General features: G+C 47.2%; 1 protein-coding gene across 2 annotated transcripts in view; it reads right to left on the bottom strand.

The window, feature by feature from the left end:
• UBE4B (ubiquitination factor E4B) overlaps positions 1–15,841 on the bottom strand; it is an 86,647-nt gene that overhangs the window by 40,949 nt on the left and 29,857 nt on the right. Inside the window, exons 3-7 of one of the 2 annotated variants that reach the window (XM_012722322.1) lie at positions 14,262–14,397; positions 8,804–8,891; positions 7,316–7,460; positions 5,181–5,406; positions 4,337–4,744 (exon numbers count right to left, since the gene is read on the bottom strand). In XM_012722322.1, the coding sequence (XP_012577776.1) occupies positions 4,337–4,744; positions 5,181–5,406; positions 7,316–7,460; positions 8,804–8,891; positions 14,262–14,397 (1,003 nt within the window). The remainder of the gene's footprint in view (positions 1–4,336; positions 4,745–5,180; positions 5,407–7,315; positions 7,461–8,803; positions 8,892–14,261; positions 14,398–15,841) is intronic. The other variant, XM_004678499.2, reaches the window with a different exon arrangement.

Genomic DNA, 15,841 nt, shown 5'->3' with positions numbered 1-15,841 from the left:
GATAGGTGTGGGGGGTGGGAAAGAAGCACAAGTTGGCCAAATAGGAAATGGCGTGTAAGTTTCTGAAGAGCTGCTCTGGCGAGCAGGGTGGCCAGCAAGGCCCCAGGCCACACTGACTTGTCAGGTCTCAGCTGTAAAGCGAAGGTGATGTGGGGCGGAGGAGCGCACAGCTTCTATGCATGTCTGTGCCAGTGGTAGTCGCTTACCTGCTTTAAAATAACATTTCTTTTCTTTCCTTAAAAAAATTACACCAAATTCATGCTGCTTTTACCACTGAGCCAAGGGGCACTGAAACCGCCTAAGTCCTAAGGGTATCTAAAAACTGTACCACCCTTGGGTAGAATATGTGCATGAATCCCAAACAACAGCACTGGCCGTTGATGAGAATCACTTCCCACAATGAGCATACAGAGGGACCCTCCTGAAAACACAATGAAGATATTCCGGGGTCGGCACACTGCACAGTGAATCCACATTTAGGGCACGAGGAAATGTACTCCTTAAACAGTCCCAATGCAGTTTCCTTTCCTCAGTAATGGGGATAATCACCCTCTTATTTGCCCATTTTTGGGTGCACACTCTGGGATTCTACATCTTCTCAGTGTGAGGCAAAGCCAGAACTGTGCTGGCTTAAGCTCCGTAAATCCACTGACTGAGAGAGCGTGCCGCGCCCTCTGTGTTCCAGGCTGGAGGTCCTGCGGGCAGCACAGCGAACCACACAGAGCGCAACCTCACTCACGTGACAAGTACATCCCAGTGGGCAAGCATCAAAAACAACGTGAAAGTGCTATGAAGGACAGTAAAGGCAGAGTGAGGGGACCGAGACTGAATGTTAGGTTTAATGCAGCGGGGTCAGGGAGCCCCGCAGGTAAGGGGCCATCACACACACACCTGAGGGCATCAGCGGGTGGCCCCCATGGCTCTCGGGGAGGCTGACCTGAAAGGAAACAAGTGTGAATGGGGCCAGGGGGTGGGGTGCAAGCTGGTGGTCCCAGGATGGGATGGAGTGTTTGAGGTGGAGGACACAGGCAAATGTGGGGGAGGGGTTCTGGAGGGAGTGGAGTGTGTGTGAGTGTGAGTATGAGTGAGTGCGTGTCTGTGAGTGTGTGTGTGTGTTTGAGAGTGTGTGTGAGAGTGAGTGTGAGTGTGTGTGCGAGTCTGTGAGTGTGTATGTGAGTATGTGAGAGTGGGTGTGAGTGAGCGAGTGTGTAACTGTGAGTGTGCGTGTGTGCGTGTGTGTGCGTGTGTGTGTGTGTGTGTGAGAGAGAGAGAGAGATGTGGGATGCCGCTCACAGGCCAGGGTCAGAGGTGTGGGAGAGTTCTTTTCAGTTACGTTCATGTTTTGTGTGCACAGAGTGACAGGCAGCAGAAGGAACAGAGTAAAGGTTAACGTTTTCTCTGTAAGTTTTCTCCTTGCTCTCTTCATGTAGGTGTATGTATTCCAAGAATTGGCCCTATTACTGAAATAGCTAAGCAGTTAACAAAAATAAGAAAAAAACAAAACGCAAATTTCTTCTAGACATCAATTTCCTAGGACACAATTAGAAGAAGTGCCTCAGAATAACTCCTGTGTTCATCACAAGGAAGCCGCCTCACTTTACTCACCCTGTTCCTGTAAGAGGCAGTTCCTTTTAATCCACACAGCTCTTTTTACAAAGGACTTCAAGACATTATCAAAGGACTGTTTTGCCTTTCTTAAATTAATCCTTACTGTCACCACTAAGAAGTAACATAAGAATGTGTGCCCAACCACTTCCAGAAAGACCTGCAATCACTGAGTTCACTGGGTAAAACCTGAGGAGACAGGTACGGCCTGTCGGATCTTTCTTCTACGACACCGATTTTACCAGGCAAGAAGTAGATGTTAAAATTGCTTAGGTCTAAGCAAATGGAATTCTGAGAAGGTCAAATGCAAAAGGGAAAGGAAGCGCTATTTATTTGCTCAATTCAACAATCTATCTCATCCCCATCCTGACCTCACATGCAACGCTGAGACATTCCATCTGCTTAGTCAGCTATTTTACCCATCCTTTTGCATTCTTTTTAAGATCTGTGAATAGAATCTCTAAGTTTCTAAAATCTGGACCAATGAGATTTCACTTTCACTTTTCGCAAAGGACATGCCAAGGGACTGGCACAGGATTTTGTGATGGGAAGTAAAAGGCTGGCACTTACTCGCCAAGGGACAGAGTAGGGCATAAATGCTCAGCAGGGCAATCGCCAGTGGGGGAGGGGAGCCACACAAGTCCTAGTGGCACAACGTGGCAGGGAGACACTGGGCGCCACACAGGCCCTGCTGAGCAAGAGCTAGGGAACTGACCCCCACGGGGACTGAGCTCGGGGAGCGGGACGGGGAGGCGGCAGGGCCAGTGTCTGCAGGCTGCTGCCCCGTGCCAGGCCCGGAGTGCTCAGGCTTCTCTGCAGCTCGTATTTCACAATCAGGGAGTCCTGTCTCCCCTGGCAGGGACAGGATCTAGAAGGCGGGGTTTTTAGGTGTCGAGAGAGGAGCGCTGGCAAAAGCAGGACCTACTGTGATCTTCGTTGTTAGAGGAAGGTGGAATGAAACAAGCCACCGAAGGGGACATTTTGCTTGCAGCTGGTTTACAGTAAAACAGACACCAAGTGCTCTCCCGTGCATGGGGGCTGATGGCTGACAAGGACGCTGCCGATGCTGTAATCACACACTAGGACTTAGCGGCCCGGGTGGACACTCGTCCCCTGACTGGAAAACGGGACCTAGTGCTTGAGCCAGCACAAGCAGCCACCTTCCCACGTAAACAGTCAGCCTCGCGCCAACTTCCTCCTCTCGACGCACACATTCTCCCCATGTTCCGAGCGCCGTCACCTGACGAGGCACCTAACTCCTCCTGGCATCTCTATTTATAGCTGGGAGTTATTTTTGAATAGTGCTAGGCACAAATACCAACTCCGTCCTGAGGAAAGCTCGCTTTAAGAGCCAGACTGTAAGACAATGAGTCAGCGGTCAGAGAGAAGGTGCTCTTAGGTTTTCTTGCTCAAAGTCACTTCGAAACACCAGGCTGTCTATCACTCGCCTTTTGGGGCTGAATGGTTAATGACATCACAAACTGGTTTAGCCTCTGCCCCCGCTCCGAAGGCTGTCTGGACGGAGGGCCCAGTTCCCTGGGCCCAGGAGATGATTCACAAAATTCAAGGTGACCAGAGGGGCACATGCCCCCTCCCCTTCCTAGGCAGCGGCCACCCACGCGCCACGCCCCCAGGAACATGGGGCTCACAGAGGCGCTCACGAGGGCGCCTCATCCAGTCCCTGGGGTGGGAGAACTGACTGCTGAGTAGTGTTTAATCTCTTGTTGGTGTTTCTACAGGGTCTCCCCCCAGCCTGGCAGGTGGCGGTGCATCTTTTCCCGTGTGCTACCCTCCCGCGGGCAGGACCTGCTACTTCCGTGCATGCGAGGTCTCACACCCTGGCCGCTAGGTGCCTCACTGCACTCCACACCCCTTGGCTGCAAAGCACACCCCTCGTTAGGGCTCACGAGTTAGTCCCTCAGCACCTAGGCGCATGCAGGGCTGAGCCGCCATTGCTCCGATACCTGGACCCAAACTGGACACAAGAAAACTCATCACCACCACCACCTCCTTCATCATCACCATCCTCCTCCTCCTCATCTTCTTCATCTTCATCACTACTGTCCCCAGAGAGTGCGAAGAAGAGGAAGGAGAAAGGGCTGTCGTACGTACTACCGCAACAGAAGCAGAAAAGGTCGTCAGGGACAGAGGGGACCCGTCAGCTCCTTCTGCTACACGCTTTGCCCACTCACATGCAGGGAGAAGCCCCCTCGAGTACACAGATGGGGAGACACCTGAGTGAAGGGACACTGTCTTCTTTCGAGGAGACTGGGGTCAGAGCTGGGAGGGGGGCCCGCTGCCCCCGGGACCAGAGGTCATGGCACTGGGCCTGGATTCGCTCCCGCAGCCCTTTGGCCAGGCTCGAGCTCAGCACAGAAAGCCAAAAGGAGACTGTGGGAGCCCCAACTCTGAAATGTGAGCCGCCCTCCGCCGCTGCAGCGCACCTGCCGTGAGGAACGGCACGTGACCCAGCTTCCAGACACGAAGGTATTCCTCCTTGTGTTGTACAGGAGGAGGCAGGGGGCAGAGGAGGGGCGGGAGGTGTGGGGACAGAGCCGCCTGTCCTCTCCGCAGCCACCCAGCCGGCGGGAGCCTGCAGACTCCCTGCCACGCGCCACGACTGGACAGAAAGCGCCTGTGCCCAGGCCGGCGCCGCGGGAGTCCCCCACTGAGAGCTGACCGCCTCTCCCCGCGCTGCCCACAGGCCCCAGCCGCCCCCCTGAGTAAGTACCTAGGAGAAACCCTCGGGGAGGGCCGCTGGCCCACGGCACCGGGTGAGGCGGACAGGAGGGGGGGCCCCGTGCTGGCGGCTCGCGTCCTGGAGGAGCGGGCAGGCACTGCTTGAGGACCACTAGTGAGGGCGGGCAGGCTGGGCGAGCCGGACAGCACGGGGAGGCCTGCGGAGCGCGGGCTGGGAGACGCTGAAGGCCCCCAGGGGTGGGCGACCGTGTACGGGCGATACCGTGGAGAGGGGGGCTGGCTGCCGGCGGCGGCCCCAGGAGCCCCGCTGTGGGGGCCCAGGGCCAGAGAAGGCACCGCCGCCTGGCTGGCCGCGTGGGGCGGGGAGGCCAGCGGTGGGCTCCTCACGGGCACCGAGCTCCAGAGACTCGCGTGGGGAGCTGGGCTCGTTTCATAGAGGCTAAATTGGTTGAGAGAAGGAAGAAAGAAGAGAAAATTGAAGGAAACGTTGAGGCAAACAACTAAAGTCAAAACATCAAGCTTTTGAAGAACAGTGTAGTTAGCGTGTCCCATCTCAGGGCTAGGCGGCCACATCTTTCAGGCACTGAGCAACCACAGTCGAGATGCAGCGGCACTCAGCTAGAGGCTCCACCGCCGCAGGCAAAGCCGCTCCCCGGGGAAGCGCACACGTCCCGCCCTGGGGCTCTAAAAGCAGCTCACCAGCACCACCACCACAGACGGCCCGGCCCGTCTGGAAAAGACGACACCCCCAGCGCCTAAGTCCTCGCCCCAGATGTGACCCCGCGACGCGAAGGGCGTGACGCGGATGAAGCTCCCTCTCTCACACACTTCGCGGCGACTGGGCTGCCGCTGAGGTGAGCGAGGGCCGCGCTCACCTGGACAGAGAGCCGGCTCCGAAGGAGCCCACGCTGCAGAACATGGGACTCGTTCCTGCGTGGGAGCCGGGGTGGAGCAGGTTTCTGTCTGGCGACCGAGCTGCCGCGGTGATGGGCTGTGACGTGGCCGTCAGGCTGGCGAACGGGTTTTCGTCTCTAGTCTGAGTGGACATCATTAGCACTTCCATTAAAATCTGGCCAATCAAGTCCTTGAAATCAGAGAACACTGCGGGGAAGACAGAACAGAGGAGACGTGACGCAGGGCTCTTGGTGCACAGCCCTCGGCAGCCCCGACGGAGCCATGGAGAGCCGAGGCCCACCTAGTCGGGTCCAGAAGGAAACGGACACTGGTGGAAAACCTGGCGAAACTGGAGTAAATCAGGTCTGGAGCACAGAACAGCAGTTTCTGAGGTGTGACAAATATACAGTGATAATGTGAGATGTCAAATTGGGGGAGGGGTGAAGCTGTGGAGGAATGCCCTGCGGTATTGCAAAGGTTTCTGTGAATCCAACATTCTAAATACAAAAAAGTGGAGCCCCCTGGAGGCTTAGGGGTTAAGTCTCAGGCCATCACCACTTTGGCCTGAGTTCCAGCCTCTGCCAGGGAGCTGACCCACAGCAGACCTCCCCTGGCTCCCCTCGGCAGTATATTTCTGGGTCCACCTGTTCTGCTCCCTTTCTGTCTCTGGTGAATCCTCTCATCCACTGCACCTCTGGCCTGTACCCCAGCTCTTTTTTGTATAAATAAGTAAATCTTTAAAAAAAAAAAAACTAAAACTAAAACTAAAACCAACAAAAAAATTGAAGGCAGTGCAGAAGTGTAGGGAGAAACAATTCTGAACAGTAGTTTCACCAGACTCAGAATGCAAGCACTTCAAGGCTTGCTAGTCTACACGTCTTCCATGAAGCGGACTATTAATTACACGGCTCAGAACACTGCATGAAGCGTCTGGGTCAGTCGGCACCTACATTCCAGTCTCCTCCCTTCCTTGCAGTTCCTGAGGGGGCCCCACAGGCTTCACCACTTTCCATATCATCACATAAACTCAGAGCTCTAGCCCCTGTAATCTTGTCTGATTTGGTTCTTAACAAATAGCATCTGTATCTGCAAGACGGGCTTGAAACTTAATTTTTATAAAAAGTCCAGTGATAAGTCAGTGGGACAGAACGGAGTTCAGAAATAGACCCAAATACATGCATTCATTTAACATGTGGCTGAGTCACTGGGCTATTTCTTAAGCTTTTGTCTTCCAGATTCAAACCATCCTTCTCTTAGCTTTATGATACGCGGCTAGGACTCTTGAGAAAGAAAGAATAACGAGCGGAGGGACTGGACACACAGGGTCTGGGCCTGTGTCCAGACACAGCGTCAGCCAGAACCCGCCAAAGCAGAAGGGGCCGATCCATCCAGAAGGATCACGGGACTTTTTTTTTTTTGCCCTGGGAGAAGGGACCACCGGAATCAAAAGGCAACCCCAGATCTTCACAGCTTTCATTTAAGATTCATCTGCAGAGGGACTACCAGGTGCAGGCACCTTCCCTGCACATCGACAAGACCCCTGCTGTCTGCAGGCCCCTCCGGCATCCCTGCCCACCTCCCCTGGACTCCCAGTGACAGTGCCCTGGGATGCTGGGTGCAGCTGAGTGTTCCGCTCCTTGTGATTGTGGCTTCATGTGGCCTCTCAAACAGAAACCCGGGAAGCCAGCAAAATGACAGCACGTAGTCTTGCTAGGGAACTCAGCAAACAGGTTCACTCCACTGCCTACATGCAACCTGGTGGGATCACGAAGCAGGTGCAGGTCAGACTGCACCTCCACAGCTCCCCGGGACTGCCCAGGACTTCTCCTTGGTGAGAAAAACCAAAGCTCTTTCTAGGCACTGTCTTACTGCAAAGGAAAAAGCTTCCACCATGGCACTAGGGAGACTGTTAACTTATTTACACGGTTTTCTAGAAATCACAAAAGAAATAATTTTACCCATAAATAGGTGGAAAGTGGCCAGAGAGCAGTGTCCTCACCAAGAAGAAGCCCTAAACACAAAATACAACCCCAACCAAAGCAGGACAGCGTGGCTGTGGGTGGGGGGCAGCAGGCCTCTTCTCTTAAGTGCCCTGCGAATAGACAGTGATTCCTACCTTCTTTTGGATTCTGTTTAAATTGTGCGGAAAGAGAAGAAAGAAAGATCACATCTCTGTCCCGGTCCTTCCAGGAGACACGAAAGATCTTACAGACCAGCTGTAAGGCCTGTTCTTCTGACACTTCAGCACCTGATGAAGGCTCCTTGTGAGGAAGAAGATTTGGAGGAGGTCAGTGTCAAGCGGAAGGGGGGCCGAGTTAGATTTCAGTAGAAATACTTAATTCTGATTTAATCCTTTCACTCATGGACACTTCAGAAGTGCATACAACTATTCACCCGGTGACTCAGGAAAGACTAACTTGTCGCTATGGCATCAGAGTAAAACAGGCAGGGCTCGAGAGCTTGGCCCACAATCGATCGGGGGAGCAAGCGGGAGCCAGACACAGTCGGGAATGTCAAGGAAGCCACATGACCAGAGGTCGACATAGAGCCTATTCATTTCCTTTTCTGGAGCCAAAGGGCCAGGTTAAATTTTAGGTCTACAAGCAATTTTCCTTCCAGAATTATTCCATGATTTAATATTTCTCACGGCTTTCCATCACAAATGTTATATATGGAGTTCTTTGTAAACACTGAATAACTAGATTTTTTTTAAAAAAAGAGTCCCCTATTAGAAGGCCACTCCCAGGGCCCCAGGACTCAATCTGCACTGCTGGGCACCAGTAATTTACAAAGAGGAAGTGACGCGTGTGCCAACATGACACGGGATTGTGATGCACGAGAAAACCCTGTTCCTAAACACCGGGAATTAACATGTCTATAAATATACAGACCTTTCCCTAAATATGGGGTAACCACAAAATAGAAAGACCTCAAGTTTTCAGAAAGTTTATTTGTGACTAGACTCTACATATTCCTTACTTTGGCTCCCAGTCACTCGTTCCCCAGAATATTACCAAAGAGGCAGGTGACCTACTTGCTAAAGCAACAGAATTTAACAAAAAATTTCTAAGTAGGGATCCCTGGTGGCCTAGGGGTTAAGCCTCAGTGCTATCACTGCGAAGATCTGAGTTCCATCCCCAGCCAGGGAGTGACCCCCAGGGCGCAGCAGACCCCTCCTGTCTCCCCACAGCTCCCCTCAGCAGTGGGTTTCAGTAGATCTGCCTGTTCTGCTCCCCATGCTGCCTCTTGGGGACTCCTCATGCACCCCCAACCTCACCACGCCCCCCCAACCTCTGGCCTCTACCACAGTTCTTCTATGCATAAATAAATCTTTTTTTTTAAATTCTAATTAGTGCTAAATTAATCATTACAAATTAAATGAATGGATAAAAGGTGAACCTGAATCATTTTATCAGTTAAAAGGACCAAGTTGTGGTCCCAGTAATAAAAGCCATTTAGGCCACTCATTTTTCCTCAAAAGAAAAAAAAAATCACTACTTGGGATTTGGGTTAGTCGGCTCTAACACACAAGACATGAAACGGTGTGCACTAGTTTATATTACCTGTACTAAAAATGGAAGCGAGGGCTTCATCTCTTACCAACCTTATCGCTGAGGCTCCTTTTTTCTCTTCGATCATTTTCATCAACTTCCATATTTTCAATTCCTGAATCCACATCCACCTGGGACATGCTTTAGGCAGAAAAGACAGATAAGTGTTTCATGTTTTATAAATCCACCTAATGTCATAGCTGCTGGTCGAGGCAAAGTTTTAAAATACCAGAGTCAATGTCAATCAGGAAAGTAAATGATAGAAGTTCATTTTTTATACTAATTTTTAGGAGTGCTTCATATATTAGGATAGAAACATGACACCATACTTGTTGAAATATTTTTCCCAAGTTGTCATTTTCTTAGGCTCATTTTTGAAAAAAAAATTAGGGATTTTCTATGCATACATTTTTAAACAATATGTAATCACCCAGAGTCAGATTATAAAATCTGGCTAAGTACATATACTCTCTTCCCCCATATCAAGGAAATAACTGTCCCCCATCACTTACTGGAAAGACCATCCTTCTTACACACTGTGAAATCCTCTAAGTCATATGCCCAATTTTCACCTATGTGTGGGTCTATATTTCTGGATTCTCATGTCTGTTCCAACAGACAAACTTTCTGTTCCTGAGCCAATGCCGCACTATTTTACTAAAACTTCACAATGTCTCGTGTCTGCAAGATCAGCACCTCCACCTTGCTCTACTTCAAGAGTCTTGGCCATGTCTGGCCCTTTGCTCAGGCCACATACACCTAAGAATGAGCTTACAACTTCCTTAAAACTTCTGTTTGGACGCTGGCTAAGTTGACTCTGAGGTCACATGGGGAAAAGACATCATTCTATCACTGAGTGTCTCAATCCATGGATATGGTATCTCATCCAAGTGTTTAAACCTTCTTTAAGGTCTTCTGGTAAATTTTGATAATTTTCCCCACGAAAGCCTTGCACTTCTTTTGCTAAATTTAAACGCCGGTACCATATATTTTTTAAATGAGAGTATGAGTGGTACCTTTTTTAACAAGTTTTTTAATTCTTTTGTTGCTCGTACATAGTAAGTCACTGACTTGAGGTCAGTTTACTTACACAGTTGACTGGGTAGGTCAACATCCATGCCCGAGAGTAATGGGACTCTCCCACTCTAACCTTCACTTGCTTTGCCACTCTGGGTCGGGGCCCCAAGTAGAACAGAAGCCTAACGATCAGCCATCCTCATTCCTAGTCCTGATTTTTAAAAGTGTTTCTAACTTCTCACCGCTGAATATGCGAGTTACTATCCTTTTCTGTTTCTGTTTTTTGGTAAATGTCATTTATATTAGTCAGAGTAAGACAGGCTACGCTGTGGAAACATATATAGCTGAAATCTTAGCGGCTTAACACTATAAGGGTTTATTTCTTGCTTACGCAAAGTCTGGTGAGAGTGAAGCATCCTTACTCCATCTTTAATCTATGCCATCTGCAATACACAGCCTCCAAGGTCACTGGAGCAAGAGAAGAGAGGGATGGAGGAGGAACATCGGCTCAACTGCCTTCACCCAGAAGTGACGCGTGTCACAGCCACTCACAGTCTACTGGACAGAACTCGTCCCCCTCTAACTGCAGGGAAGACTGGAAACACAGGGGAGCACCGGAGTGTGTGTGCGTTCTCTCTCTGCCACAGTCAGCTTAGGGATGCTCTTTCTGTTTCCTTTTTGCTAAGGCTTTTATCACAAAATGATGCAGAATTTTATCAAACCTTTGCAACCATCAAGATTACAAGACTTTTCTCTTTAATACAGAATGCGGTAAGTGATATTTATAGGTTTTGTAATGTTAACAACCCTGGCATTCCTCAGGTGAACTCAAGGGAGTCATGTTATGCAGGGTGGTGCTATTTTTCGCTAAACTTTTAACTGAAGTATCTGTATGTAACTGTGCATAGATGTGTCACCGGATTAGTCTCAATCCACCTTCACAGAGTAAACACGCAAATGTCACCTGCACCCAGATCAAGAACTAGAGCGATACCAATCCCCAAATCCTACTTCGGCCCTATCACTGCCGCATGGCACTACCCTGCCTTTAGTTCCACAGGTGAGTTTTGTATGTTCTGTTTTGCTTTGGTTTTTAAGATACTGCAGTATTTGATTTGTTGATAATTTCAAAATTTTGGCCAACATGTTCACAAATATGATTGCCATGTAATTAATTTTCTTCTCTTATAATTATTCTTGTATTGTTTAACGGCTCTATTCACCTTGTTTATTAAATGAAGCCAGCCAGCATTTCCTATTTTTTCAATTACTGAAGTGGTGAATTAACTACAAAATTGCTGAGCAGGGTGCTTCCTTGGCCATTGTTGCAGTACTTGATTCAATTTGTTTTGTGGTTTTTGATGATTCGTGTTCTCTCGTCTTGAGTCAATTTGGGGAGAATTTTTAAAATTTATTTGTACTTTGCATGTTTCTATTTTTCACAGAATTTCCTTTCTCAGTAACAAATATTATGGAGTGCCCCTTCTGTACAGGGGCATTTTAGGAGTCAGGGGTGTCAGTGAACAAAAGAGAAAAAAGCTGCATGTCGGGTACCTCACCTAGGGTGAGGACAATAGCAAACAATGAGCACATCAGCAAAGCCCAGAGCAAAGCCCGGAGCATGCTAAGTGACAAATGCTGTGGGCGAACGGGAGGGAAGAAGAGTGGGACAGGTGCAGAGAACAGGCCTTTGTGCCTGAAGTGCGGGGTGCCTTGCTGAGCTGCACCATGGCGGGAAGAAGGAAAGATTCCCAGTCCAGGCGGTGATGTTCCAGAAGGATTTTCAGTGTGCTATTTCCACTCTCTTTTTCACTTGAAACATATTATAGAGCTTCAGCTTTTCTCCTGGGGGCCCCTTACTTGTGACACGGAAATCCTGATCAGTACTATCTGCTGTTGTTTGGTTCTAGATACTTTCAAATTTTCATTTGTTTCTCCTTGACCACACTAAGCAGCGTGCCATTACTAACACTTGCAAATGTGTAAGCATTTTGAAAGGCTTCCCCCGCCCCCCCCCCACATTAATTATCTATTTCAACCAACATCAGAAAACATGGTCTCGGTGCTTCTGGCTCCCGAAGCTTTCTCCCCTTCTCTTCCTTGTGCTCCAGGCCTGCCTTCTGTAAGCAAGGAAAGCGGGTTCTGGTCCTTCTTACCCACCTTGTGCTTTTTCACTCCATTGTTGTTGCATAATTCGACTTCTTTTCACCCTCTTATCTATGCTGCTTGTCCCTTTTTTAAAATGTGTGTTTCTTTTTTCCCTTTCTTTGGATTGATTTAAACTTCCCACCTCCTCTGCCTACTGTATATTACTGTGGAAGTAATACTCTTCTTATTCCTTTAAAATGGAAACCTCACAGGTATTCTAAATAAGACAACGGAAGGTAAGCCAGTATCTTTACCTTCCCCCACAGTACGAGTACCTCGGAGCTTCTCGCATACCTGCACGCTGGCTTCCCTGCAATAGCCGGCCGGTATTCTAGAACTCTGATTTCACCCCTCATCCCAAAATTGTGTTGTATGCTCTCGTTACTGTCTTATTCCATCAGTGTTTGGATTTACCACATGTCTATAATTAGCTTCACTCTTCCTCCTCCTTGCAACTCAGACATGAGTCCTGAGATCATTTTCCTTCTGTGTTTGCTAAATGTTGGAGTCTTCTGGTGGCCTGGTGGCCGATGATCAGGCTGGGCTTTTTGTTGTCTTAATTTGTAAATGTCTTTACTTCAGCTTGGCTCTTACAAGATAGTAATAGAGCCACATTGGTACACAGGTGCTGTTGATAGTTTGGGTTTTTAATTTAAGCACTTAGTGCTATGATTGCATCACCCTTTGACTTCCATCATTGAGACAGCTAACTGTTGTCCTTTTGTGGATCATCTCCTTTTTTTCTTTGGCTGCTTTAAGTTTCTTTGTCTTTGATGTTCTCCAATTTTACCACAAAATATCTAGATATGAATGTTCCCTTGTTTAACCCGGGACCTCCTGAATCTGAGGTTTCATTTCATTTATCAACTCTGGAAACATTCTCCATCATTTATCTTTCTGATAAACCAGTATAGTATAAGCTATGAAATAAGGAGGAAAGTACATTGGAATAAGGAGAAATCTCTACATTCTCTCCCTTTGATATATCTATTATATATTAGAGCTGTGTCTTTTATTGCCCTAAACATTCTTCACATCTCTTATCTGTTTTTCTCCTTGTGGTGTCCTCTGGGTTATTTCTTCGGCTCTATCATTCAGTTTGTTAGTTTTCTCTTCAGCTATGTCTAGGCCACTTTTTCACACTTAGATTGAGTTTTTGGTTTGAATTGTGTTTTCATATCTAGAAATTCTACTTGATTCTTTTCAAAGTGCTTGTCTGCTTTTATAATCACTTGTCCCTTATTCATGTCTTTTTAACTTACTTAAACAGTTATAGTCTACAGTCGAGCACATTGTACTCTGTATAGGAATGCCAAAACCACCAAATATCTAGGTGAAAAATTTGGTAGTTACTGACTCTGCTGACTCTCAGTCATGGTGGCTTTTTCTAATGTGTGTTTTGTGGATTTGATTATGAGTTCCTACTTCTTAAGAGATTTTTCTAAAAAAGTTCTCTGAAGACTTGGGTGCTTTGTGCTTATTCCTGCTTGGTATGTAAAGATACTGATACTACAGTTCCAGACCCACTGGAGATGATAGTTCTTAGATGAAGGTTTCTTTTGGCTCTGCTAATAGTATAAATCTAGCTCTCAAATCCACTGTCTGGCCATGAACTCTCAGAGTTGACTCAATTGTTGTTAAAATACATCCACTTGAAGCAGTAATAAGAACCCAGGGTAGGTTTTTTTCTACCTATCTTTGCCCTTAGAGTATAGTCCTTCCTAAATTCTTGCTTAATAGAGAATGAGCTCTGCTCTGGATCCTCAATGCAGTCCCACCAAGTGCTGAGGTTCTAAACCAACCAGAGGTTCTCAAGCTTTTTTACATTTTGACACGTATAGGCAATACTGGCCCAGCCCATGGACCTAAAAGAGGGCTGCTTGAGGGCAGAGCAGAAAGAAAGGACGCCTCAGCACCTCTGTCACCGCTCACAGCACACCTGCAACACAGGTAGGCTCTGCTCCCCGATGCCCTCATCCTAATGGAGTGCCTAGGGCGTTAGGCTTACCTGTCTGAACCTCTCCAAACTTTTCATTTCACTCATCATTTAAACTTTGAAGAAATTTTTAGAGACTGGCATATACTTGCTAACCTTGTATTTATGAAACAGACATTTTTTAAAAGCTTTCACCACCCATACCATACTCCATTAAAGACATTTCAATGCCAAAAACAAACAATAGGCATGAAAACATTTTAGAATACTATAAAGACCTTTAAATTTAGCCAACTGAGCTCTCATTTGCTAGTGACTGTGGTGTGGGTCTCTGGACTAATGACAGAAGTATATGGACCTTTTCCTTTCCATGAATAAAACAGTGTATTGGAAAAGTGATTCCACGTTACCTTTTCTCACAAGAGACACCATCGATGTCCATGCTCTGGGAGCGTGAGAGAGACTGCGACTGCGTTTCAAGGCTGTTGGAGGGTGAGCTACTGAGAGAACTGACTCCTTCACTGCTCTGGCTTCGGTGGGCTACTCCTAAGCAGGAGAGACATGCAGAGTAAGTCTCATGTGAAACAACACTTGTGACGGCAACTATCAACATACCCAATCAGCATCACACCATCAAGACAGTTGGCAACTGAGGACTCTCAATCACGATTGTACTAACTCTGCGAGTAATGTTAAAATCAAAGGACCATGAGTAAGATACTGTGATTCAGGTGCAGTTAGGATCAGAACTCCACTTGATCACAAGCCTAAGTCTTCATCACTTTCTCATTCACCAATTCAGGATACAAATTAGCTTCCATGATAGTCCAGAAAAGCTCTTGAGAGTACTAAGAATCACGCATGTGAATGACAGGATGGAGCGCTGGCTAGATCGCTGTGTGATAAAGTATAGTAAAATGCTAATGGGAGGAGCTAAATGGTGGGTACACATGTGTTCAATGCAAAATTCTTTCAACTTTGCTGTCTGCCTAACTCTCCATAATAAAATGTTCAAAACATGTAAATGGCCCCACTGAGCTAAGACCTTAAATAGTGATCAATCCATTTATTGATCAAACCTCTTATCTATGATAGTTTAAGGAAAACAAAATCCCTTGCGGAGCCAACAGAACGAGAATGGTAGCGGTTAGTGTATGGACAGATTATTTCTCATGGCAATTTTCTCATCAATGTCTTCAAAAGCATGTTTCTCATAAAATTTTATAAACATTGCTTTAATTCAATCACCGTCTTATTACCCCCACCCCCACCCCAAATGGCAATGGTTACCCAGGCATTTCCAGTAACTCTTAATAACCTCTATCCACGGTGTTGAAAGGGAAATGAACTTCAAATGCTTTTTAAAACGTGACAATTGGAGAGTTAACAGTTGTAGAATAAGTTGTTACTGAGTAAATAAGACCTGAACCCTCCCAGCATCCACGAAAGTAAATGTCTCCCCTTTACTGTCTCTCTTCACTAGAGAATGTTGCGAAACACTCTGCCTTTCCTGACAGCAGGCTAGCATGAACTTGTTTATTGCAACTGCGGGAGTCTCGGAAAAAAGAAAAACCAAATTTTTACTACATCTAAGTATATACATGTGACATACAAAAAGTATCTAGTGTAGTCAGAATTCTGAATTAAACTTGTAGAAGACAACAAAAATTTTAATTCACTAATTCAAAGTAAGTTCTCAATAAAGACTATGGGGTCAGTTCACAGGTGATTTGGTGGTAGGAATTTTATGGGGATTACACATCCCGGGAGAACTTAAACTTTACACAAAAATGAACAATGACATGAAGCAAATAAATATAATAAAAATATGTAGGAGGTGTGCTCGCTTCGGCAGCACATATACTAAAATTGGAACGATACAGAGAAGATTAGCATGGCCCCTGCGCAAGGATGACACGCAAATTCGTGAAGCGTTCCATATTTTTAGTAGATGACTGGATTAGAAAGATGTGGTACATATATACAATGG

Source organism: Condylura cristata, unplaced genomic scaffold, assembly GCF_000260355.1.
Source record: "Condylura cristata isolate star-nosed mole 26May11 unplaced genomic scaffold, ConCri1.0 scaffold00008, whole genome shotgun sequence".
NCBI classification, from domain to species: Eukaryota; Metazoa; Chordata; class Mammalia; order Eulipotyphla; family Talpidae; genus Condylura; species Condylura cristata.
The sequence above is the reverse complement of the archived record's forward strand: the minus strand, read 5'-3'. Positions and strand labels throughout refer to the sequence as shown.